The sequence below is a fragment of the Portunus trituberculatus genome, chromosome 35 (assembly GCF_017591435.1).
Source record: "Portunus trituberculatus isolate SZX2019 chromosome 35, ASM1759143v1, whole genome shotgun sequence".
In the NCBI taxonomy this organism is placed as follows: Eukaryota; Metazoa; Arthropoda; class Malacostraca; order Decapoda; family Portunidae; genus Portunus; species Portunus trituberculatus.
This window is the reverse complement of record NC_059289.1, coordinates 2472604-2498020: the sequence shown is the minus strand read 5'-3', so window position 1 is coordinate 2498020 and position 25417 is coordinate 2472604. Positions and strand designations below refer to the sequence as shown.

General features: G+C 42.8%; 1 protein-coding gene across 2 annotated transcripts in view; it reads left to right on the top strand.

The window, feature by feature from the left end:
- The first annotated feature begins 3005 nt into the window (after nt 1-3005).
- Nucleotides 3006-25417, top strand: part of LOC123512943 (synaptotagmin-1-like) — a 60565-nt gene continuing 38153 nt past the window's right edge. The window contains exons 1-2 of one of the 2 annotated variants that reach the window (XM_045269647.1): nt 3006-3092; nt 5597-6230. Coding sequence is in view for 1 of the 2 variants with exons in the window: in XM_045269646.1 (XP_045125581.1) it covers nt 22291-22302 (12 nt within the window). In the remaining variant the exon portion in view is untranslated. Of the gene's footprint in view, nt 3093-5596; nt 6231-22162; nt 22303-25417 lie in introns of those variants that run through there. The other variant, XM_045269646.1, reaches the window with a different exon arrangement.

The window sequence follows — 25417 nt, the reverse complement described above, 5'->3', positions numbered from 1 at the left end:
AGAAATTCAATAGTCGAGTTACGCCACACTCACCTTACACTTCCTTCCTTCACATGCATGTCACCTGATCTGCCGAGAACCGAAAGACAGAAAGCAAGGAGATTGTCACCAGGGCAGAGCTCCATACAGAGACTGCCTCGTGTTGACCTGATCTATTCTTGCACCTTCACTTTTCTCATGTTCGTTTGACTTAACCCTTTCAGTACTGGGACTCATTTTTACCATGAGTTTTGGGTGTGGTTAGACGATTTTATTTACATTAGGAAGGGTCTGTGGAGGTCAGAAGATTAATGGCCAGAGTCTTCAGTATTCTAATCCATACATAAGTTTCTGAAGCTGTATAAAATCACCAAATAGTAAACAGAATGAATATGAAAATGTGTCATGGTACTGAAGGGGCTAAGAGTGGAAGACAAAACAAAGATAAAAGTGCAGAAGGTTACTCGTTTTCTACCACCACTGTTCGCTAGATAAAGAGAAGGATAAGTAGTGAAAGGAGAAGAAAGAGCAGTTAGATGAAAGGGAAAAAAAGAGGAAGGTGAAAAGGAAAACCAACACGTGTATAGTTAGCAAAGATAAAAGGAAGGGGAGGCGATGAAAGGAGAGAGAAAAGAAGAAAGTCGTTGAAAGAGTAAGAGAAGAATGAAATAAAAAGGAAAACCAACACACGCGCAACAAAGATAAAGGGAAGGGAAAAAATAATGAAAGGAGAGGAAACAGATAGATGCTTGAAGATGGAAAAAAGAACAGGAGGATTAAAAAAATGAGAAAAAGAAGAGAATTGATAAAAAAAAAATAACCACCACATGTACAATCATCAGAGATAAGACTGCTCTCAAAAACAAAAGAAAAGGAATAAATAAAAAGAGACAAAGAAGAGAGATGCTAAAAAATAAGACCAAGAAAAAAGGACAAGATTAATAAAAACAAGAGAAAAAGAAAATAGGTGATAGAAAAAAAGTAAGACAATCACATGTACAATTATCAGAGGCGGTCAGAGATAAGTCAGCTCTCTCATCCAGGTGCAAAGAAGAGAAGTTCCTGGAAAACATTATCATTTCACCTTACTCTTCTCTCCACCACCCACTTCCTCCACCACCCACTCCCTCCACCACCCACTCTTCACCACCCACTCCCTCCACCACAGACAACCCACCCACCACCTCTTCCACACTTCCCAGAAAGGTCCTTCACCACACCTCCACACTTCCTAGACCCATTTATTCCCGATTCCCACGCCCTCTGCCTCTCTGCCTCACTGCCTCTGTCCTTCCTCTTCCTCTCCTTCCTCTCTTCTTCCCTTCTTCCTCCTCTTCTCTTCTATCTTTGCTCTTGTTTCACTCCCTTCTGTTGTTTCACGTAATGATATTCTCTCTCTCTCTCTCTCTCTCTCTCTCTCTCTCTCTCTCTCTCTCTCTCTCTCTCTCTCTCTCTCTCTCTCTCTCTCTCTTGGGTTTCTGAGAACTTTCATGTATTGTATTTTCAGCTTCATCGCCTCATCGAGAGAGAGAGAGAGAGAGAGAGAGAGAGAGAGAGAGAGAGAGTGAGAGGAGGGGGAAACAGTTATAGTTAAGTGCACAGTCTATAAGGAAAGTGTAGGAGGAGGAGGAGGAGGAGGAGGAGGAGGAGGAGGAGGAGATCGCTTGTATTCTCCCTGAGTTGTGTGTGTGTACCAGTAAGACGAGACCGTGTGTGTGTGTGTGTGTGTGTGTGTGTGTGTGTGTGTGTGTGTGTGTGTGTGTGTGTGTGTGTGTGTGTGTGGATATGTGGGTGTGGATGTCAGTTTGTGTGGGCGTCAGTGTGTATAGAGAGAGAGAGAGAGAGAGAGAGAGAGAGGATTAGAAGAGGTAGGAATTTGGGAATTTACGAAGGAAGGAAGCATGGAATGGAGAAAGAAAAATAGAAAGTCTGGAGGAGAAGGAAGAAGAAAACAAGAAGAAAAGGAAGAAGAAAACAACAACAACGAGGAGGACGAAAAATAAGAAAGAGAAGGGCAAGGTCGAGTTGTAATAAAGGAGGAAGAAGAAAAAAAGAAGAGAAGACCAAAGTGAATGAATATTGCAGGAAGGAAATGAAGTGAAAAAAATGACCTCTTCTCATTTTTTTGCAGGAGGAAGAGGAGGAGGAGGAGGAGGAGGAGGAGGAGGAGGAGGAGGAGGAGGAGGAGGAGGAGGAGGAGGAGGTTATTAGAAAGTATTCTAATGAAAAGAGAAATGAGAAAATAGAAATGAAAAGGAAAGAATGTTACAATGTCGTTTTGTTTCAGTTTGAGAGAGAGAGAGAGAGAGAGAGAGATTTATGGCGGAAAGTGAGGTATGGGGAATGAAATAGTGGGGAGAATATGACAGTTCAGTCTGGAACACACACACACACACACACACACACACACACACACACACACACACACACACACACACACACACACACACACACACACACACACACACACACAGGATGTCTCTTTTAGTAAACAAAAATAAGTTGACTGACGTAAACAGAATGACTCATCTCTCTCTCTCTCTCTCTCTCTCTCTCTCTCTCTCTCTCTCTCTCTCTCTCTCTCTCTCTCTCTCTCTCTCTCTCTCTACACACACACACGTATGCCCATTTCGTTACCTAATGGGACTTTTTTTTGACAATTAACCTGCATCGGCCCACTTGTCCGTAATGGAAGACACAAAATAACGTGTATTTTTTTATATTCTCACATTTTACTTCACATTTTAAACAAGCAACACAATAACGTGCAATACTACCACCCCACCTGAGCCATAATCACACTGCACACCTCATACAACACCTTTACCTGTGCATAATCTAGTGTACCTTTATCTTTCTTATCTTTTGACACCTTAGAATTAGTAATCTCTCTTTTATCAACACCTGTAGGCATGAGTTTTTTTTAAGAGTGCCTGGAGGTTCCGTGTAGACAGGCCCACACTCCTGTACTCCTATCAGTAAAGGGAAATCCGCTGCCTTCAGATAAGAGCAACGAGGGAGCGCGCACGGCTGGCTGGCTTCCTCACTCCCTCCCTGCCTCACTCAGTCCCGCTAGCCGCTACTCACTCGTGCTCAGTGCCAAGCCAGACGTGGTAGGTGGAGGGTGTCACTTCGCTGTCCGTTTTCGTTCTCTCTTCTCTATCACCGTCCCCCCAAACTCCCCACCTCTCCTACTTCCCTGTTCCACTCTCACTCTCTTTCTCTCTTTCTATCCCTCCAAACACGATACGGTTTTCAATGTGTTTGTGTATGTGTGTTTGTGTGTGTGTATTTAGTTTTCTTGTGTTTGTGAAGTGTTTGTGTTGAAGATGTGGTTTGTTTTGGTGGTGGTGGTGGTGGTGGTGACGCATCAGTGGTGTTCGTGGTGGTGGTGGTGGTGGTGAGGGAGGGTGCGAGTGTTCATGTTGGTAACGATGGAGGTGGTGGTGATGTGGCAGTACCGGCTGTGATGGTGAGAGTGATCGTGGTGATGGTGATGGTGATTGTGGTGTGGAGATCATGATAGTGGTGTTGATGGTGATGTGTGAGGATATGTATGTTGGTGATAATGATCTTGTTGTGTTGATGGTGTTGATGGTGAGCGAATATGAATTTTGGTGATGATAATGGTGATGATGACAGTTTCAGAAATATGAATGTTGATGGTGATGATATTGAGAGTAGAATTTCGTGGTGTTGTGAGAATCAGACTGCTAGAAATGATGATGATAACGGTGATGATGATGATGATGATAGTAATGGTGGTAGTGGTGGTGTTGCATAATGGTGTAGCGGCTCAGTGCAGGCAATTAGTGAAGTGGTGGAGACTAGTGTTGCGGAGATTATGATGGTGGTGTGTGGTGTTGCGAGCGAGTAGAAAAAGACGTGGGTATTGGCAGTGACGCAGTGATGGTGACAGTGTACAAATGATAGTGATCCTAAACACGTAAAAGATAGTAGTAGTAGTAGTAGTAGTAGAAATGGTAGTAATGATGGTGGTTGAAGTGATTACGATACTGTATACATGGTGCTTATGATGATAGTAGTAGTAGTAGTAGTAGTAGTAGTAGAAATAGTAGTAATAGAAATGGTGGTAGTGATGGTGGTTGAGATGATTACGATACTGTATAGATGGTGTTTATGGTGATAGTAGTAATAGTATAGTAGTAGTAGTAGTAGTAGTAGTAGTAGTAGTAGTATCATATCAAGTAATGGTGATGATAGAAAGAATGAAAGTGAAAGTGTCAATCTCTCTCTCTCTCTCTCTCTCTCTCTCTCTCTCTCTCTCTCTCTCTCTCTCTCTCTCTCTCTCTCTCTCCGCGATAAATCCACCAATACTTGAAAATATCAGCGTGTTATCAAGTTATGTTATCAGACCAAAGCCTTTTAACTCCTTCCTGTGTGTGTATATTCACTTATCCACACTTAACCAACCACTTTACCGACCTCATTGGAACACACAGGCGTCACTTATTCACCACTCCTCTCTTGGTGTCTTGTTTTGTCCTCTGCTCTCTTGTTTGTCTCTCTTGTTTATCCTCTTCTTTCTTGTTTGTCCTCTGCTCTCCTGTTTGTCTCTCTTGTTTGTCTTCTGTTCTCTTGTTTGTCTCTCTTGTTTATCCTCTTCTTTCTTGTTTGTCTGTCTTGTTTGTCCTCTGCTCTCTTGTTTTGTCTGCCTTGTTTGTCCTCTGTTCTCTTGTTTGTCTCTCTTGTTTGTCCTCTGTTCTCTCGTTTGTCTCTCTTGTTTGTCCTCTGTTCTCTTGTTTTGTCTGTCTTGTTTGTCCTCTGCTCTTGTTTGTCTGTCTTGTTTGTCCTCTGCTCTCTTTGGAACACACAGGCATCAATTATTCATCAGTCTTCTCTTGGTGTCTCTCTTGTGCTCTCATCAGTTACCTTTTTTTGGCCCATCTTTTTCTCGAGTGTTTATCTTTCTTTCACCTCTCTCACCTGTTGTCTCACTGTTTGCACGTAATTAGGTCGCTGTGTGGAATTGAATTGTTGAGTCAGGCGGAAAAAAAGACAGGAGTGTAGGTTTGGTGTTAGTTAATAAGCTCTGTGTCAATTGTGTGATATGATGTAATGTGTGTGTGTGTGTGTGTGTGTGTGTGTGTGTGTGTGTGTGTGTGTGTGTGTGTATGAAGCCCAGTCTGTTATGTTGCCATTGGTTTCTCTTCTTCATATTGCAATAGCTTCCTAATGGTATGTGTGTAATTCACCTCGGTCGTCTGCTGGTCACCCAGCCAGTCTTCCATTAAGAGGCTTGCCCATATTGCCTCGTCGCGCCCGGGACTCGAACCCGAGCCTTCTCGGTTGTGAGCCGAGTGTCCTAACCACTACACTACGCGGTGTGTGTGTGTGTGTGTGTGTGTGTGTGTGTGTGTGTGTGCGTGTGCGCGTGCGCGTGTGACCTGTTACGCAGACGTAGATTGCGTGACATTGTGTGAGATAAACTAGATGGCATGTGCAAGCCGTGTGTGTGTGTGTGTGTGTGTGTGTGTGTGTGTGTGTGTGTGTTACTTGCACTTAGATATTCCCGATCGATGCCTTGCCTGGAAATAATACATGAATTGTTGCTATTTTCTTCTGAGGAGCTCACGTTCCCCTTCACTATTCACAGCTGAGCGACGACGACCACGAGAAAGACCGACACGAAAGGAGAACATCGAGAAGAACAGTAAAGGGAGAAAGAGAGAGATAGAGAGAAAGAGGGAGACTAGAAGATAAAGAATATTAAGCGACTACAACAGGAGCAAGAGAATAGGAAGCAACACACCTGCAAAGATAAAAAAAAAAAAAGTTACGCAAACACACACACACACACACACACACACACACACACACACACACACACACACACACACACACACACACACACACAAGTGACGAGAGGTGAACGATCTAACCCGGACGAGGAAGAAGAGCAAAATAATTTATCAGCCAAACATTTTCCAGTGCTGAGAAAAAATAAAAGGCAAAGCAAACTCGTAGAAAACTGAAAGAAAAACAAAAGACATATAAGAGAAGAGGAAGAATTTCATAATTACATAAAGAAAAGTTAGTCAGAGGAAATGGAGGAGATGAAAAGTAATCTGTGCTGAGAGTCAGAGAAGGAGGTTAAGGAGAAGAAGGAGGAAGAAGGAAGCGCTACCATCCCCCCTCCTCCTCCCTTCCTCTCAAGGTGGTCATGGCAGCGGTGGGAACTTGAAGACTCTCGTGTTTCCTTCCTTGTGCTACCAACTTTTCCCTCCAAGGTGAGTAGATGCAGCAGTAGTAGTAGTAGTAGTAGTAGTAGTAGTAGTAGTAGTAGTAATAGTAACTACCTAAACCTATACCATTAACAATATAAAATTCTATTGCTTCACTTAACACATCTTTCACCATCACCATTACTGCTATCACCACCATCATTACTACCACCATTACTGCTATCACCACTATCATTCCCACCACCATTACTGCAGTCATTACCACCACCAGGGAGGTCATCACTACCACAATCATAATCACCACCACCACCACCACCACCACCACCACCACTACTATTCATCCGCTTCATAATTCCAGCATCACTATTTTGAGAGGATGAAGTCTTGTTCCTCGTTAATTACTGTGACTCGTAATAGTTAGTTAATCACCTTTTGCTTGCTGTTCGTTCTTCTCCCCCACTGTGTCCTCTCTCTTTTTTTTTTTTTCAATACTCAGCCTTTACATAGTACATCTACTTATATTAGGGTTTGACGGACTAAAGGAGGTATTTTGGGTATCTCCTATCTCAAAGCCCACTAACTATTTGACTGTTACTGTTCTTATTGATTTAGTGATAATTTAGTGATAATTACTCCTCTCTCTCTCTCTCTCTCTCTCTCTCTCTCTCTCTCTCTCTCTCTCTCTCGCTCTCGCTCTTCGCCGTAGTCTCTCTCCCTCTCTTCATCGCCCTTATCTCCTCTTCCTCCTTTTCCGTGTTTGTCTTATTCAGTTTCTCATTATCCTATCTCTTCTTTTTTATCTCTCTTTTCTTTTTTCTATCAGCTTTTTTTTTTGTTTCGTTTTGGTCAATCTTTCTGTTTTTTAATTCTTTTTTTTTTAATTCCTTGTTCTTTTCTCTCCTTTAATTTATCTTCATTCTGTTCTTTGTATAATCTTTCTCATTTCCTTTTCTTGTTTCTCTTCTTATTTCCTTTTTTCTTTTCATTTCCTTTTCTCTTCTCATTTCTTTCTCATTTTCTCATACGCGTCTTCCTCTTCCTCCTTCAAATCCACATATTTCTATATCTCCATGTTATTATCTTCCTTCTCTCCTTTGTTCTTCTCTTTTTTTCACTGCTTTATTGTTATTATTATTATTATTATTATTATTATTATTATTATTATTATTATTATTATTTGTCCACCTCTACATCCTCACTTTTTGTTTTCCCTCATGATTTTCTCAAACGTCAATATTTTCCCTTATTCCTTTCTTCCTCTTCTTTGTTCTGTTACCTTTGCATCCTAGTTTTCCCCTTCATAGTTTTCCTACACGTCATTTTTTTTTCCTTACCTCCATCACGTCCCTTTCTGCAAACCTCTCAGCTTTCCTTCCTTGTTGCCTCTTTTGCCTCTTCTTTTCCTCCTCCATATCCTTTTCCTTCTCCTCCTTCTCCTTTCATTTTCTTCCTCATCTCTTCTTTCTCCTCCTCCTCCTCCTCCTCCTCCTATAACGAGGCTCTTCACCCCAAACGCGCAGCCCCAGCCAGCGTCATAAATTTTCCTTTCTTTTTCTTTTCATTCATCGAAGCGAAGGCGTGGAGCAAGGTAGAAGAGAGAGAGAGAGAGAGAGAGAGAGAGAGAGAGAGAGAGAGAGAGAGAGAGAGAGAGAGAGAGAGAGAGAGAGAGAGAGGGGAGGGGAGGGGAGACGGGAAGGGAAGGTAAATGTTTATTAAGTTATTGGCTTTTTAGGAGCAAAAAAATTTCTTATATACACATTTTCTAAAGAACCTCTTAACTGCTTAGGCATGTTTGTGGTCACCTCCTCCTCCTCCTCTTCCTCTTCCTCCTCTTCCTCCTCCTCCTCCTCAATCTTCGTCTTTCCTTCCTTCCTTCCTTCCTTCCTTCCTTCCTTCCTTCCTTCCTTCCTTCCTTCTTTCCTTCCTTCCTTCCTTCCTTCCTTCCTTCCTTCCTTCCTTCCTTCTTTCCTTCCTTCCCTCCGTCCTTACTTATCTTGGCTTCATTCCACATTTTTACGCTTCTCCTCCTCCTCCTCCTCCTCCTCCTCCTCCTCCTCCTCCTCCTCCTCCTCCTCCTCCTCCTCCTCCTCCTCCTCCTCCTCCTCCTCCTCCTCCTCCTCCTCCTCCTCCAAGAAACTTTTTCCTAACCTTTTTTTGCTTTCTTCTGTTGTCCTCAAAATTTGAGTCTTCCACTTAACTCCACTCGTCTCCTCCTCCTCCTCCTCCTCCTCCTCCTCCTCCTCCTCCTCCTCCTCCTCCTCCTCCTCCTCCTCCTCCTCCTCCTCCTCTCCTCTTCATATGTGTACAAGGAACTCGCACTTTGTTGATACCAGGAAAACCAAAAAATAATAATGATAATGAAGATAAGAGAGGATGTCGGAGGAATGAAATGGCGACGAAGACAAGAAGAAGGAAGGGAAGATGAGATAAGATGAGATGAGATGAGAAGGAAGAGGAAATGCAATACAACATGAAAGAGAGAGAGAGAGAGAGAGAGAGAGAGAGAGAATCCACTATCCCAAAAAAATATACACAAATTAATTCAAACCCAAATAAAACCAAACTACACTTTAAAAAAAACGAAAACGGAAAAATTAGAGAAAAAACAATAAAAAACGTAAAAAAAATGAATAAATATACTAAATCGATAACGAGACAAGCTGAACGTGACATATTTGAAGAGACAACCAACGCACGCCTACTCTCTCTTGATGAAACGTAGGATAATTTTAGCCTTGTAATTCCTGGAAGCTTGTGTGTCTTTGGTGCTTAGAATTGCCTTGAATTTACCTTCCATTGTGCTAGGAGAGGAGAGGAGGAGGGAGAGAGGGAGAGGTGGTGGGTGAGATGTTTTGGCGGTACAGTGAGAGGAAAGTGAGAGGAGGCAGTGGAGGATGAGTAAGAGGGAGAGTGGGTGTGATTTGCGTTTCTGTGTGTGTGTGTGTGTGTGTGTGTGTGTGTGTGTGTGTGTGTGTGTGTGAGAGAGAGAGAGAGAGAGAGAGAGAGAATGTCATCGTGTTTTTTTTTCTTTTTTCTATCCTTCATAATGAGCTTTAAAATTTTCTCGTCTTGCTTTTCATTTTTTTTTATCATTCTAATCTTATTTCGCCATTAAATGAAACTTGAATCTGGATAATTTTCATATCATTTTCTCCTCCTCCTCCTCCTCCTCCTCCTCCTCATCTTCCTCGTTCTCCTTCTCCTCCTTCTACTCCTTCATTCATTCCTTTCCCTCTTTTCTCCATCTTCTTATCCTCTTCTTTCCCTCTTCTCTCCTCTCTCCTCTCTCCTTTTTTCACCTCTGCATCTTTCTTCCTATTCCTCCTTGTCTTTCCTTCCTGTCTTCTCTTCATTCAGACTCCTCTTCTCTTTCTCTTCTTTCTTCTTTTCCTTATCACTTACCTTTCTTCTCTCTATATATCGTGTCCTCTTCTTTCATTTCCATCCTCCTCCTCCTCCTCCTCCTCCTCCTCCTCCTCCTCCTCCTCCTCCTCCTCCTCCTCCTCCTCGCTTTCATCCTTCCTAAGCCTCATTGGCCGTCACTTACACACCTGTCTTGCCCCTCAGAAGCACCTGCCGACCAGAGAGAGAGAGAGAGAGAGAGAGAGAGAGAGAGAGAGAGATTAGGGAGATGGCCTAAGCAACGGTATTTCTCACTAAGGAATTATACGTTAGAGAGAGAGAGAGAGAGAGAGAGAGAGAGAGAGAGAGAGAGAGAGAGAGAGAGAGAGAGAGAGAGAGAGAGAGAGAGAGACCTTATCTGGAAGGAGTGATAAAGGAAAGACGGAGGAAACAAAGGAGAAAAAAAACAATAACGCAAGATAGAAGACAAAAAGGAAAAGAAAACGAAGGACAGACAAAAAAAAAACAATAACGAGAATAAAAAAAGACAATCAAGGAAAAAGAAAGGTAAGAAAAAAAGAGGGAGAAAATAATTGAGATAAAAGGAGCATAAAAGACAACAGCTGTGAGGAGAACAAAAGGAGACAAGTAGATCGAAGAGTCTATAAAAGAACTCACAAGAGGTTCACAATCCGTTTGTTTTCGGAAGGAGGAGGAAGAGGAGGAAGGGCAGCAGTAGGAGGAGGAAGAGGAGGAGGAGGAGGAGGAGGACAAGGAATAGGAGGAAAAGGAAGAGGAGGAGGAATAGGATACAGCAAGCTCGATAAAGGTGGTTAGCTGAGGGAAAAAAAAATTGAAATGAAGAAAGAATAGGTATGAAGAAATGTAAGTTAATTTCCTGACTCCTTCTCTTTTTCCCTCCTTCTCTGTTTCCTTCCTTCCCTCCTTCCCTCCTTCCCTAAGTACATAACAGGCAAAGTATTGGAGGGGCGGAGAGAACGAACGAAGAGAGAAAAGAGAGACGCGTGACCTGCAGGGAAAAAGAGGAGGAGGAGGAGGATATAGAGGAAGAGGAGGAGGAGGACTAAGAAAGGCATATTTTAGGAGAAAAGGAAGAAACTGAGAAGGGAAGCATGAAATAGATGAAGTAATGAGAGAGAGAGAGAGAGAGAGAGAGAGAGAGAGAGAGAGAGAGAGAGAGGTACATATTGTTCCACTTCCTTCTATGTAAACAAGTAAGGTGTGGTCGTAACCCGTGTGTGTGTGTGTGTGTGTGTGTGTGTGTGTGTGTGTGTGTGTGTGTGTGTGTGTGTGTGTGTGTGTGTGTGTGTGTGTGAGTCATGTGTGTTTCCTGTGAGTGTAACCAAATAATCGAACCTCTTACGGAGTTATGCGGGTGTGCGGTCGATCACACACACACACACACACACACACACACACACACACACACACACACACACACACACACACACTCTCTCACTCTCTCTCTCTCTCTCTCTCTCTCTCTCTCTCTCTCTCTCTCTCTCTCTCTCTCTCTCTCTCTCTCTCTCTCTCTCTCTCTCTCTCATTTCTTTCCGTTCCTGAGACATTTTCCCATTTCTCTTCTTTTACTTTCATTTCAGGTTCTTTTCCTTTTTCTCCTTTCTTTTCCTCTTTTTTTCCTTCTTCTTTCCTTCTTTCACTCTATTTTGAACCAATTTTTCAATATCACTTATTTTTTTCTTGCTTTTTACACATTCATCTCTCTCTCTCTCTCTCTCTCTCTCTCTCTCTCTCTCTCTCTCTCTCTCTCTGCGGTAATAAATCTTTCGTCGTCTCTCTCTCTCTCTCTCAATATTACTTGGTGAGTATTTTTGGCTCTGTGTGTGTGTGTGTGTGTGTGTGTGTGTGTGTGTGTGTGTGTGTGTGTGTGTGTGTGTGTGTGTGTGTGTGTGTGTGTGTGTGTGTGTGTGTGTGTGTTGTAATGTGTGTGTGTACCTGTTTGTGTTTTTTCACCTATACTCTCTCTCTCTCTCTCTCTCTCTCTCTCTCTCTCTCTCTCTCTCTCTCTCTCTCTCTCTCTCTCTCTCTCTCTCTCTCTCTCTCTCTCTCTCTCTCTCTCTCTCGCTTCATTCATCGTTACCGTGTCGTAATTAGGGACAGTTTGGCTCACCGGCTCCCTTCCCTTTGGTCGAGAGAGAGAGAGAGAGAGAGAGAGAGAGAGAGAGAGACAACCCCACCTGTTCATGGACACAACTTGACCTGAATCTCTTCTATCTGCGTGCTAGTCTTGTGTCCGTGTGTGTGTGTGTGTGTGTGTGTGTGTGTGTGTGTGTGTGTGTGTGTGTGTGTGTGTGTGAATGTGTGTTGTAGGATGTAGGTCATAGTTCCTCTTGTTTAGTCACCAGCGGCCACATCACAGAGTTGAATGGCATCTCCCCTTTAGTCTTTTTGTTACTCCGGCTATTCCCTGTTGAGGAAGCGATGAAGGGCTTTACTAGATTAATTCACCTCTCTCCTGTCAGTGAATGTTCCCGTTCTTTCTTTAACCTACAGCAATAATACACACGAATCACGAATCAAGAGTTACCTAGAAAGCGATGATACAGACCAATCACGAATCAAGAGTTACCTGGAAGTGTTGGGAGGTATTACTTGATTAGTGCACGTGTGTTTCTCCTTGTTAATTTCAGTCAAGGTTCTACGTAATGTTGTAGATGGGAAGTGTTCAAAAGTGTGACTAGATTAATTTCATTTTCGTATATTTAACATTACTTTTACCTTTACGACCTTTAGGCAAGAATAAACTGGAAAAGAATAAATAGGAAGCGTTCAAAAATGTCACTAGATTTATTTATTTCCCATATTATTTAACATTCCCTATACCTTTACTACATTTAAGCAAGAATAAACAAAGGAGCGTTTATATATCAGGATTAATTCACTTCCTCGTGTCATTTCATGTAACTCTGCGTGATATTCAGCAGAGAAGAATATGCTGGCGAGTAAGGCAAATATGCGTTGAGGCAGCGGAGTATCGCGTGTGGCTGGATTACTGAGGTGGTGTTTGTTCACGGTGTGCTGCGTTGGAGGGAAGCGTAAGAGGATTGTTTGATTAATTGATGGGGAGCAGTAGGGATTTTTTTCTTCTAATATGTTACCTTCACTTTTTTTTCTTTGTTCTTGATTAGTTTAGTGAAAGGTTTGTTTCTTTTCTGTTCATTATTTTTATTGTTATTCTTTATTTGTGTAGCGAACGATGATTAAAAACATATTTAGTTAGGTCGGTGTAAAGAACGCACACGTATGCATTGTTTTAGTAAGCAAATAATCGTGTTTCTTTCAACATTTTTCACATTTTGTTTGCATAGTCTAAGTAAAGCCGAGAGAATTGCGACACTCAAGGTGAAACACGACACACACACACACACACACACACACACACACACACACACACACACACACACACACACAACAGTCTAACCAATGAAAAATCATCCCCTCCTTTATTTTTTCTCTTTAGGAATAAACCGCACTTACCCATTAGAGAAGGATTCACTGATCGCTGAGTAATTGACAGGGAAAGGATATTTTGATGTGCTACTATTAGGTAAAGCTGTATTCTACCAGTCACTCCCCTCTGCCCTTCTTACTCGGGAGTGCATGTTTTTGAGGATGAGCGATGAGTGACTGCCACGTATATTCCTGGCAGCTTTTTGTAATATTCCCTTTTTTTCTTATGTTTTTTAACTCCATGACGCGTTTCCATATTCATTCTGCTTACTATTTGGTGATTTTGTACAGCTTCAAAAACTTATGTGGGGGAATAATATAGTGAAGACTGTGGCCGTTAATCTTCTGACCTCCATAGACCCTTCGTAATGTAAGTAAAATGCTCTAATCGTACACAAATCTCATGGTAAAGATGTTAATTTCTGATGCCCCAATTATGGACCCTCAACAGCATACTCATATCGGTCCCTCTTAATTTTTTTATTTTTTTATGGCAGTAGTACCTCCGCGATTAATTAAATGATAGACTGATTGAGTGAGCCGAGCCCTTCAGCATGCATTGTTTTATGTTCTTAGTTGGCTGATTTGATATTGGAACTGCAATAACACGCTCGTCATTGTTGATTTGCACTCAGGTGTATTCTAGTGCAGTGATTGTCTTTCACCTGCATCGACCAACTGATTGACTTACCGACTGAGTGAGTGATTGACTGTTATTGGCATCACAACACTCATATCTTAATTTTATCATAGTAATGCCACATCGTACTTGCCTCTTTTTCCTTCTCTACCTGACGCCCACCTTTCTGGCACGCGCCCTTCACCATCTGGAACAATTAGCCAATACCTGGAATGTAGACTCAGGTGTTGGTGTATTAGCTATATTCATGAATCTAAAATATCACTTAACCCCTTCAGTACCATGACGCGCTTTCATATTCATTCTGGTTACTATTTGGCGATTTTATACAGCTTCAAAAACTTGTGTAGAGGATTGAAATAGCAAAGACTGTGGCCATTAATCTTCTAAACTCCATCGATATTTCATAATGTAGATAAAAATCGTCCAGTCATACCCAAAACTCAAGGTAAAAATTGCGTTCCAGTACTGAAAGGGTTAAGGTTTAATGGGTCACGTTCATATATCTTCACAAGTTTTCATTAGTCAGTTACTCGGGACGTGGGAGCGAAGGAGACAGAAGGACCGTCAAATTCTTCCTCCATCGCGCTGCAATAGAGGAAATAAGTGCTGTAGAGCGTGTGTAATACCATAGTGAGGACGATTACAGCTGTTACTCAAGAATTCATTACTCACTACCTGCTGTATCATTTGTTATTGAGTCATTCCATTATGCAAGGTTTCGTTATCCTGAATTCCGAGTCTTTGTGTGTGTGTGTGTGTGTGTGTGTGTGTGTGTGTGTGTGTGTGTGTGTGTGTGTGTGTGTCGTCCCACTAATGATGCAGAATTCTTGTTAGCTCATCACTAAAATCATTGAAATATCCCTGGAATCCTCGGCTATTTCCACTAAAGCCTGTTGAAAGTAAAGAAGAGAAACCGCTGAAGTGTTTTAGAATGCTGGTGACAGTGTTGTGAGTCGAGTGTAGGAGTAAAACTATATGCTGAATTAACTTCGTGACATCGCCTAGATATAATTAACTTTTTATATACCTACTTATTTACTACTCTCTCTCTCTCTCTCTCTCTCTCTCTCTCTCTCTCTCTCTCTCTCTCTCTCTCTCTCTCTCTCTCTCTCTCTCTCTCTCTCTCTCTCTCTCTCTCCATTCGTTCTCTTAAGTTTTATCCTTAGATTAAATGTTTTCATCTTTTTATTCTATTTTGTTTATTTATTTATTAATATTTATTGTTTGTGTGTTGCGGTTTTTTTTTCAATTCTTTTCTTTCTTTGTTTCCTTCCTTCCTTCCTTCCTTTCATAATGTCTCTTATTTTTTTTCTATGCTTTAATTTTATTCTCTCTCTCTCTCTCTCTCTCTCTCTCTCTCTCTCTCTCTCTCTCTCTCTCTCTCTCTCTCTCTCTCTCTCTCTCTCTCTCTCTCTCTCTCTCTCTCTCTCTCAAGGCTGGATTCCTCAACACCTTAAAACAAAACCGATTCAAAATAAAGAAAAAATAAAAATCTTTGAAGTTATCGGTAACACACAGAAGAGGAGGGAGAGAGGGCGAGAGAGGGAGCGTAATCTCTTACCTGGATCTATCGGGGGAAGATCTCAAGGTTATTGATGACCTCGTTGACTAATGGCTGGCTGGGTTCGTGATGCAAGACTCCCTCCTCGCCTCTCTCTCGTTGACCGAAGCAGCAAACACCGAACTGAAACCTGGCTGCGTGTGTGCCTAGACTTGCATTGGCGGTAACTTTTCTTTCCTTCCGAGAATTTCCAGTCAGGAGTGGATGAAAGGGAGAAAGAAGTGGAAAATAGACGAACTGCGAGAAGCGAAAAGAAGGACGAGAGAGAGGAAAAAAAGGCAAGAAAAGTGTAAAAATGACAAGAAAGAGATAGGAGAAGAGAAAATCAGGGAGAGAAGAAAACGATGGTTCGGATTTTGAAAAGGAAGATGATAAGCAGAATTACGAGAAAAGAGAAGGAAATTTGTCGAAAAGGAAAGAGAAAATGGTACAGAGAGAGAGAGAGAGAGAGAGAGAGAGAGAGAGAGAGAGAGAGAGAGAGAGAGCAAAAGGAAGAGATAACGAAAAAAGAAAACACGCATCAGAAACAAAATGAATACAAACAAAACACAAAAAAACAGACAACAAGAACCAAAGAACACAGAAAAAGATCACGAAAAAAGAAGTAAAACGCATCAGAAACGAATAAAAGCAAGTAAAAGACACAACAAGAACCAAAACAAGACAGATAATAGAAAAAAAATACACTACGTAAAGAAATAAAATAAAACTGACGTACGAAATAATCAACATAAAAACGAATAGATATGAAAAACAAAATCACCATCACAAAAAATAAGATAAAATAAAACAGTAAGACTTCAAATAAAAAAAAAATAGAAATGAAACGACTAGAATTGAACGAATAAATACGAGAAACACTACAAAATAAGAGAAACCACCAAGATTTCACGAGTTTCTCAAGGCGAGTGGAAGTGAAGACTGAATAGCCAAGAAGTAAGTACAGTAAAACTTCATATTAAAAAAAAATGGATATGAAACAAATAGATATGAACGAATAAATACGAGAAATCCCATCACATAAGAGAACCCAGCAAGACTTCACGAGTTTCTCAAGGCGAGTTGAAGTGAATAGCCAAAAAGTTTCCTCCACCTGTCCTTGAGTTAGTTGATTAGAGGCAGGCCAGGACAGGTAGCTTAAATCACCAGTGTTCTGTAGGAGTGGCGTGCTGCGTGGACACCCCCCCCCCAGCCCTGGTATCGGCAAGTCGGCAACCCCTTTCCCCCTTTCCTTGGCTCCTTTGCTGCAATTTCCTTACCTTGCAATTATCCCCAACGACCTGTCCACACGATTCTCTTTTTGTTAATTGTGCGTCACTGTGAGTCATTTTATGGTGCACGATGTTCCTGGAAGACTGTGTGTGTGTGTGTGTGTGTGTGTGTGTGTGTGTGTGTGTGTGTGTGTGTGTGTGTTACAAGGCAAGTCCTTAGCTGGTTTTAAGCGGTTTAAGATCTATCCGTGGTGTATAAATAGATCTCTCTCTCTCTCTCTCTCTCTCTCTCTCTCTCTCTCTCTCTCTCTCTCTCTCTCTCTCTCTCTCTCTCTCTCTCTCTCTCTCTCTCTCTCTCTCTCTCTCTCTCTCTGATACAACTTGTGTTTTCTGTCCTCATCACTTTTTCATTCATCCTTGCCTCGCTTTGTCTCTGTCCTTGTCCTCAGTGTTGGTCTTGTCGCTCTCTCTCGCTCTCGCTCTCTCTCTCTCTCTCTCTCTCTCTCTCTCTCTCTCTCTCTCTCTCTCTCTCTCTCTCTCTCTCTCTTTGTGTATCTCTGCCTCCGTTTTTTCCTTGGTTTGTCTGTCGCTGTGTGTGTGTGTGTGTGTGTGTGTGTGTGTGTGTGTGTGTGTGTGTGTGTGTGTGTGTGTGTGTGTGTGTGTGTGTGTGTGTGTGTGTGTGTGTGTTTGTGTCTCGTCTCCATCTCATCTCTCTCTCTCTCTCTCTCTCTCTCTCTCTCTCTCTCTCTCTCTCTCTCTCTCTCTCTCTCTCTCTCTCTCTCTCTCTCTCAGGCCGCCCTAGTGACCATGCCACCTTTAAAGGTCAGCTTCCGTACAGGTGAAAGATTTAGATGATGATCTTCGTGTGGAAGGTCGATCACACACACACACACACACACACACACACACACACACACACACACACACACACACACACACACACACACTATGACGCAGGCTGAGGAGAGTTATGAAAACTGTACGGCCGGAGAGAGAGAGAGAGAGAGAGAGAGAGAGAGAGAGAGAGAGAGAGAGAGAGAGAGAGAGAGAGAGAGAGAGAGAGAGAGAGAGAGAGAGATGAAAGCCACGCCTTCCCTTTCTTGTGACAAAGCCCACCCTCTTCCATCATCTCGTGCTTACTATTCTCCTCCTCTTCATCCTCCTCCTCCTCCTCCTCCTCCTCCTCCTCTTCCTCCTCCTCCTCCTCCTCCTCCTCCTCCTCCTCCTCCTCCTCCTCTCCTCCTCCTCCTCCTCCTCCTCCTCCTCCTCCTCCTCCTCCTCCTCCTCCTCCTCCTCCTCCTCCTCCTCCTCCTGCTTTCTCCTCCTCCTCCTCCTCCTTCCTCAACTTAGCATCTCTCACACACGTGTCACAATTACCTTTAATTCAACTCCTTCAAACTCATTAGATTCACCTATCACCGTCATTTCACGTCACCAGGTCTCTGTTTTCCGCCACCTTGCTCTCCCTTTCCTATTGCTCTGTCGCCCTGCACGCCCCTCTCGTCCTTACCCGGTGTTCACGTAAGCAAGGGCATGTCAGAGGCGCAGCGCAACCCAAACAAAAGCGCTGCCCCGTTCGAGCAGTGTGAAAACAAGTAGTAAAAGTGATGTTTCCTCGTTCCTGGAAGAGTTTACCTGACTGACGCCTCTACTGGTCTTCCACTAAATGGTTATAGAGACGCGGGAGGGAAGAGGAATGGAAGGAAGAGAAAGGAAAGGAAAGGGAAGAGAGGGGGGAAAAGAGAAACGTGTCTGTTGTAAGAGGAGATGGTGAAAAAAGGGAGGGAAGATAGGAATGAATGGAGAAGGAAATAGATTGAAGGAAGGATGTAGGAATGATACAAGAGAAAGAAGGAAAATGAAGGATGGAGAGAAAACAAGTCAATGATAGATAGAAAGAAAAAGGGAAGAGGGAAGAAGAAAGAAGAGAAGAAGAAAGGAAGAGGGAAGTGTGGAACAAAACATATAGAAAATCTGTAATAAGAGAAAAAACAGGAGAAAGAGAAGAAGGAAAAGAAGAAGGAAAGGACGGCGCGAGGAAAAGAAAAAAAGGAGGAAAGGAAGGAAAAATGAAGAGCAAAACATGTAAGAAGTCTGTAGTAGGAACGAGAGAGAGAGACAAAGAGGAAAGGAGAAAGAGAAGAAGAATGGAGGAAAGAGTATAAAGATGAACAGAAAAATATGCTGGCAGCCTTTACACTCCGGCATAAGTTACGCTGGAGGAGGAGGACGAAGAGGAAGAGGAGGAGGAGCAGCAGGAAGAAGAAAACAAGAGGACGAAACTGAAGCAGGAGCAGAAGAGGAAGAACACAAATGAAAAACAAATAGATAGCAGCTGACGTGTTGATCCTTACGAAACCACGATAAATTACGCTTTAACTCTACAGCGAAGGAGGAGGAGGAAGAAAAAAAAGAGAAGATTGATGGACTTAATGGCGCAGCAGCAAAGGGATTCTGTGCCACTGTAATAAGAGTAAGAAGAAGCAGGTAATAATGATGATATGATGGTGATAGTGTGAAACGAAACAATTCCTTAACATTGGTGGTTCCTGACGGAGGGTTTGACGTGGGAGCTTATCACAAGGACCTTTAAACTGAATAGGATAGGAGAGGACACCCCACTCTCCTACTCTTCCTTCCCCTAAGCCTAAATCCTACGTCTCTCATCCTCTTATCCTGTCACTCACCACGGCCAAACATATATTATCTCTTGCACTGTCTCTCATTTTCTCTCTCTCTGTGGTGGGATTCCTCTCTCATTAACTCGTGTCTGTGGGCGGCATCCTTATTGCGTCCTCCTAAATCTGTTTGAATGAGAAGTATTAACGAGTCTCACTGGTGTGTTACCGTAATGTGTCAAAAGGGAGCGAGTGTGCCAGTAAATGAAAAGATATTCTCGGCAGAGCGTTTGAGGCGAAAGAAATTTAGTTAGTCGCTAGCTAGTGCAGTGACGGACAGACAGACACTGGACGGCTGACAGAATGAGGAAAGATGAAAGACCAAGAGAGAGAGAGAGAGAGAGAGGAAAGAGGAGTGATGTGGAAGGTAGGGAGGGAAAACGTAACAGGGAGAGGAGGAATGTTGAAAGCCGGGAATGTATAGATGTTGAAAATTTGGATGATGGAAAGCAGGGAAGATATTATGAGGATGTGTTAGTCGGAGTAAAAAGTAATGTGTGTGCAAGAGAGAGAGAGAGATAGAGAAAGGAGTGTGTGTGTGTGTGTGTGTGTGTGTGTGTGTGTGTGTGTGTATCATGCCATCGATACTGGGAACTCATGCATATATATTTTGATACGTAACTTTTTAACTTTTTTTTTTTTTTTATCCTTTTATTTCTTCCGCTACAGATTTGCTATAACAGGTTGAGATTGAAAGAGTGAAGGCAGGAGAGCGGAGAGGCGGATTTGGGGAATGCCGAGGTAAAAATTGAGCTGTGGAAGTTATTTTGACGCAGTTCTGTTTGCGGCGAAAAGTTTGCCAAAATATTTTCCACGTTCGGCCATGTCAGACAACCTGCCGTATTTCTGTGACTTTTTTTGTTCTCTCTCTCTCTCTCTCTCTCTCTCTCTCTCTCTCTCTCTCTCTCTCTCTCTCTCTCTCTCTCTCTCTCTCTCTCTCTCTCTCTCTCTCTCTCTCTCTCTCTCTCTCTCTCTCTCTTTCCCTCTCTCTCTCCTTCCTGTCTGAGCTCTCACCCACGCTTCTCTCTCACTAGCCACCACGGAAGTTTCCAGTCCTCATTCACTGCTCTTGGTCTTCGCCTGTGAATGGAGGAGAGATGTTGCAATGGATGGAAAATATTAGACTCATTGCCTTCAAAATATGGGAATTAAGTCTTAAGAGCGATAATAGTGTTGCTTGTTCTTCCTTCGTGTTAATTTGTGTACTTGTAAGGAAAGATACGTATTAGGGAGGCGGTGGCGTAGTGGATAAGGTGGTGAGTGTGGGCTCGGGTAGACGTTCCTGCGTAGGTTGGAATCCCACCACGTGCCGTCTTGAAACTTTGTTATTTCTCGAGGTTCTAGGTGGGGGTGTAATTGCCCTACGCCAAAGATGCGCTTATGTGGTGATATGGGCCCTAATATGGGTACTATTATGAATGAAATTGCCTGCGCGGTTAATTGGTGGAAGTTGGACAGCGCTTCCCATACTCTTCAAGTAGACCTATAACATGATAAAAAAAAAAAAAAACTTGTTTAAAGGACGAAAAATATATGCCGCTACTTGTTTTTCCTTCGTGTTTCTTTGTCCTTGTTTTTCTTTCGTATTTATTTCTGTCTATTACTTGTAAAGACCGAAACTTATACTTGTTTTAAGGGCGAAAATTATATGCTGCTACCTGTTTTCCTTCGTGTTTCTTTGTGTTTATGGCTTAGAAAATAGATTCGTCATATATAGAAGAAGGAAGGAACAAAAGGAACGTATTCAACTCAAAGGCTTAAAAATGAACAGAGAAAACAGAAAGACCATACTTTTTTTTCTGTTGTATATATTTCTTTGTGCCCGTGTGTGTGTGTGTGTGTGTGTGTGTGTGTGTGTGTGTGTGTGTGTGTGTGTGTGTGTGTGTGTGTGTGTGTCCTGAAAAGAAGGAATGACATTTAAAGGTTAGTGGAATTGAATGATAGACTTGTGAGGCAACATTTAGGGCCTCTCGGTTGGGCCATCGCGGTGTTGCTGACCTCAACACTATGGTGGCCCTGGTGAGGTAAAGGTTGCTTACGTTGTACACTAAATTCACGCACCGTACTTTGTTTCATTCAATATTTCTTTTTTACGTTTTTTTTCCTTAATTCGATTCTTTTACTCAAGTATTCTGTCTCTTCCTCTCTTCCTTTTCCTCCTTCTCCTCTCCTCTCCTCCTCTCCTCTCCTGTCCTCTCCTCTCCTCTCCTCTTCTCTTCCTCCTCTCCTCCTCTTCCTCCTCCTCCTTCTCCTTCTCCTCTTCTCCTCTCCTCTCCTCTCCTCTCCTCTCCTCTCCTCTCCTCTCTTCTCCTCCTCCTCCTCCTCCTCCTCCTCCTCCTCCTCCTCCTCCTCCTCCTCCTCCTCCTCCTCCTCCTCTTAATATTTTTCCTTTTTCTATGCTATCCTATCTCTCCTATTATTAGCTACAATAGAATAGCTACACAAATACCCTAATAAGGACTTCAGGGTCTGTTGCTGTTCCGACTTCCTTTGTATTCCTTTGTGATCCTCCTCACACGCGCCACTGCCCAGGAATCATCCGCCCGGGTGATTTCCCTCGTGAATGTTTGATATTATTTTGCATATTTACTCCTTGACGTATTGATATTAAATGCCTTATCTTTTATTCAGTGGTATGGATTAGGTAGTCTCTCTCTCTCTCTCTCTCTCTCTCTCTCTCTCTCTCTCTCTCTCTCTCTCTCTCTCTCTCTCTCTCTCTCTCTCTCTCTCTCTCTCTCTCTCTCTCTCTCTCACACACACACACACACACACACACACACACACACACACACACACACACACACACACACACACACACACACACACACTACTTCCACATCTTTTAGTACTCAAATCTCACTTCCATCAACACTACCTCTCTCTCTCTCTCTCTCTCTCTCTCTCTCTCTCTCTCTCTCTCTCTCTCTCTCTCTCTCTCTCTCTCTCTCTCTCTCTCTCTCTCTCTCTCTCTCTCTCTCTCTCTCTCTCTCACTCGAAGTATTTACCTAGAGGTAGTTTAAATAAGGAAGGAATGTTCATAAAGGTAACACTTGCAGCTGCGGGCCAACACCTGTACTGGCGGCAGGTGAGGTGAGAAGGACGGTAGTGGTGTGGAGGGTGTCTCAGAGGGTAGGAGTAGAGGCATGAAGTGGGAGAAGAAGGAAAAAGATATGTAAAAATGTGGGTGTTGGTGAGTATTTACGTATAGTTTTTGTGAATTGTGTGTAGGTTGTGCGTGTTGGTGATGATGGTGGTGGTGGTGGTGAAGGTGGTGATGGTGGTGGTGGTGGTGAAGGTGGTGATGGTGGCGGTGTATTTAGACGTGTGGTGGAATATTTCAGCTTCAGGTGTTGTAATTTGTTTGATATGTGGTGGTGGTGGTGGTGGTAATCAAGGGTTAGGAGTGTGTGGCATGGACGTGGAAGTTTGTGTATGTTTGTTTGTGTGTGTTAGTGTCTCTCCTTGTGTGTGTGTGTGTGTGTGTGTGTGTGTGTGTGTGTGTGTGTGTGTGTGTGTGTGTGTGTGTGTGTGTGTGTGTGTGTGTGTGTACTTGGCTTACACTCATGTTAGTATGCCGTTTCTCGTCGTGTGACTTGATAGTGGTACACACACACACACACACACACACACACACACACACACACACACACACACACACTTCGCTCAGTGGCATGAAGCTTTCTGAAGGTCATCATACGCTTGACATTTACGTTCAGAAGCAACAAACATTCCATTGGGTCTCTTCTTACGTACTTCCACTCACAGTACCACCACTTACTATATTCATTCCTCACACCTTTAACCCTCCCTCCGTCACCCACCTACGTACTTACCCCGCCTCCATACCACCACTCAGTCACTCACCTGCGCAGCTTGTCAGTGGTAATGAAGGTGGGCGTCAAGGAAAACAATTAAGTGAGTCAGGTGTGGTAAGTTCATTGACAGTGTTGTGTGTTGCTGGAGACTGCCACGTCTAGGAAATGAAGATGAGCAGGAATATATCTGTGTGACTTCTGACTTGCTCGCTCTTGTGAATATGTTGTCGATCTTGTGGATATGTTGTCGCCTTTTGTGCTTTAGTGGAAGGTCGAGGTTCTGCTGTTGTTTTGTGTGGATATGTTGTCGCTCGTGTGGATATGTTGCTTTTGTGGATATGTTGTTGATCTTGTGGATATGTTGTCGTTCTTGTGGATATGTTGTTGATCTTGTGGATATGTTGTCGCTCTTGTGGATATGTTGTCGATCATGTGGATATGTTGTTGATCTTGTGGATATGTTGTCGTTCTTGTGGATATGTTGTTGTTCTTGTGGATATGTTGTCGCTCTTGTGGATATGTTGTTGATCTTTTGGATATGTTGTTGATCTTGTGGATATGTTGTTGATCTTGTGGATATGTTGTTGATCTTGTGGATATGTTGTTGATCTTGTGGATATGTTGTTGATCTTGTGGATATGTTGTTGATCTTGTGGATATGTTGTCGTTCTTGTGGATATGTTGTTGATCTTGTGGATATGTTGTCGTTCTTGTGGATATGTTGTCGATCTTGTGGATATGTTGTCGATCTTATGGATATGTTGTCGATCTTGTGGATATGTTGTCGATCTTGTGGATATGTTGTCGATCTTGTGGATATGTTGTCGTTCTTGTGGATATGTTGTCGATCTTGTGGATATGTTGTCGATCTTGTGGATATGTTGTCGATCTTGTGGATATGTTGTCGTTCTTGTGGATATGTTGTCGATCTTGTGCTTTAGTGGAAGGTGGAGCTTTTGTTGTTGCTGTTTTGTTGTTGCTTGTTACTCCTGTTGGGTCTGTTTCTGTTGCTCTTTCGTCTCTCACCCGGTGTTGATTAGTTATACTCTGTTGTTGTTGTTAGTTATGCTTCTGTTTCTGTTGTTGTTGTTGTTTTGTTGTTCATCCGTTATTTAGTTCCTTTTGTTGAGTCTGTTTTTGTTGTTGTTTTGTCTCCCATCCCCTGTTGATTAGTTGTTCATATTGTTTCTGTTGTTTTTACTGTTTTTCTATCCGTTGTTTATTTGTTCCTGTTGCTTCTGTTTCCGTTGTTTTGTCTCATCTGTTCCTTCTGTCTCCTTTGTTGCTTCTGTTGCATTTATTTATGTTACTATTTTGTCTATCATTCGCTTACTTGCTTCTATTAGGTCTGTTTTGTCTATCATCTGTTGTTATCTCGTTGCTCCTGTTGCTTCTCCTTCTGTTACTGTTTTGTCGATCATCCATTATTTAGGTGCTTCTGTTGCGTGTGTATCTGTTGCTGGAAGGAGACAGGATGTTTGGGGGAGCGGGAGAACGGGGAGTGACAGACAGGAAGTTTTAGACAAGGGAAGTTTTAAGTTGATCGGTAGCGGATGTGTTCGGGAGGAGAAGGGGGTGCTATCAGACAGACAGACAGACGGATAGACAGACAGACAGACACAGACAGACAGACAGATAGATACAAACAAACAGAGAAAGGAATAGCCTGGGAGGTGCACTGGGAGAAATGGAGGTGATGGTGACGGTGAATGGGGGGGGGAATGGGTGAATGGGGGATATTTTCACACTTGTGCCGGTATTGGGTGGGTGTGAGAGAGGGGGAAGGGGGTCATGAAGGAGGTGAGGGGGGGGGTAAGTGCCGACGCAGGTGTTTTTACCTTACCACATCACCTGAACCTCTCACCCCTAACACCCCCACTCTCTCTCTCTCTCTCTCTCTCTCTCTCTCTCTCTCTCTCTCTCTCTCTCTCTCTCTCTCTCTCTCTCTCTCTCTCTCTCCCCGTTTTATTACTTTGTCACGTGTTCTACTTGGTCCTGTGGTTTCTTCTCCTCCTCGTCCTTCCTAGTGACGTTTCTTGGCCCTCTTTTCCTAGCAGTCACGTGTGCTATTATTTGAAACACATTTATAAATTCTTCGTTAATATTTTCTTGTTTTCTTTTATTAATTCTCACTTGCTGTCGATCTAGTTCCGGTATCGATGGAGCTCGCATTCCGATGTGTGTGTGTGTGTGTGTGTGTGTGTGTGTGTGTGTGTGTGTGTGTGTGTGTGTGTGTGTAGAAAAATGGTTACACGTGAATGAGGTTAGTTTATCTCTAAGTTTATTTTTATCCCTTCGCTTTTTATCTATATGCATATTTACCCATCTTTTTTTTTTTTTTTTTTTTGTTGCCATTGAGGTGTATTCTAAAGGAAGACACTGAAAGAATTACTCACCCGATTAACCAAGGTGAGGAGGAGGAGGAGGAGGAGAGAGAGGAGGAGGAGGAGGAGAAGAGGAGGAGAAGGACAAAGAACCAACACATTACCC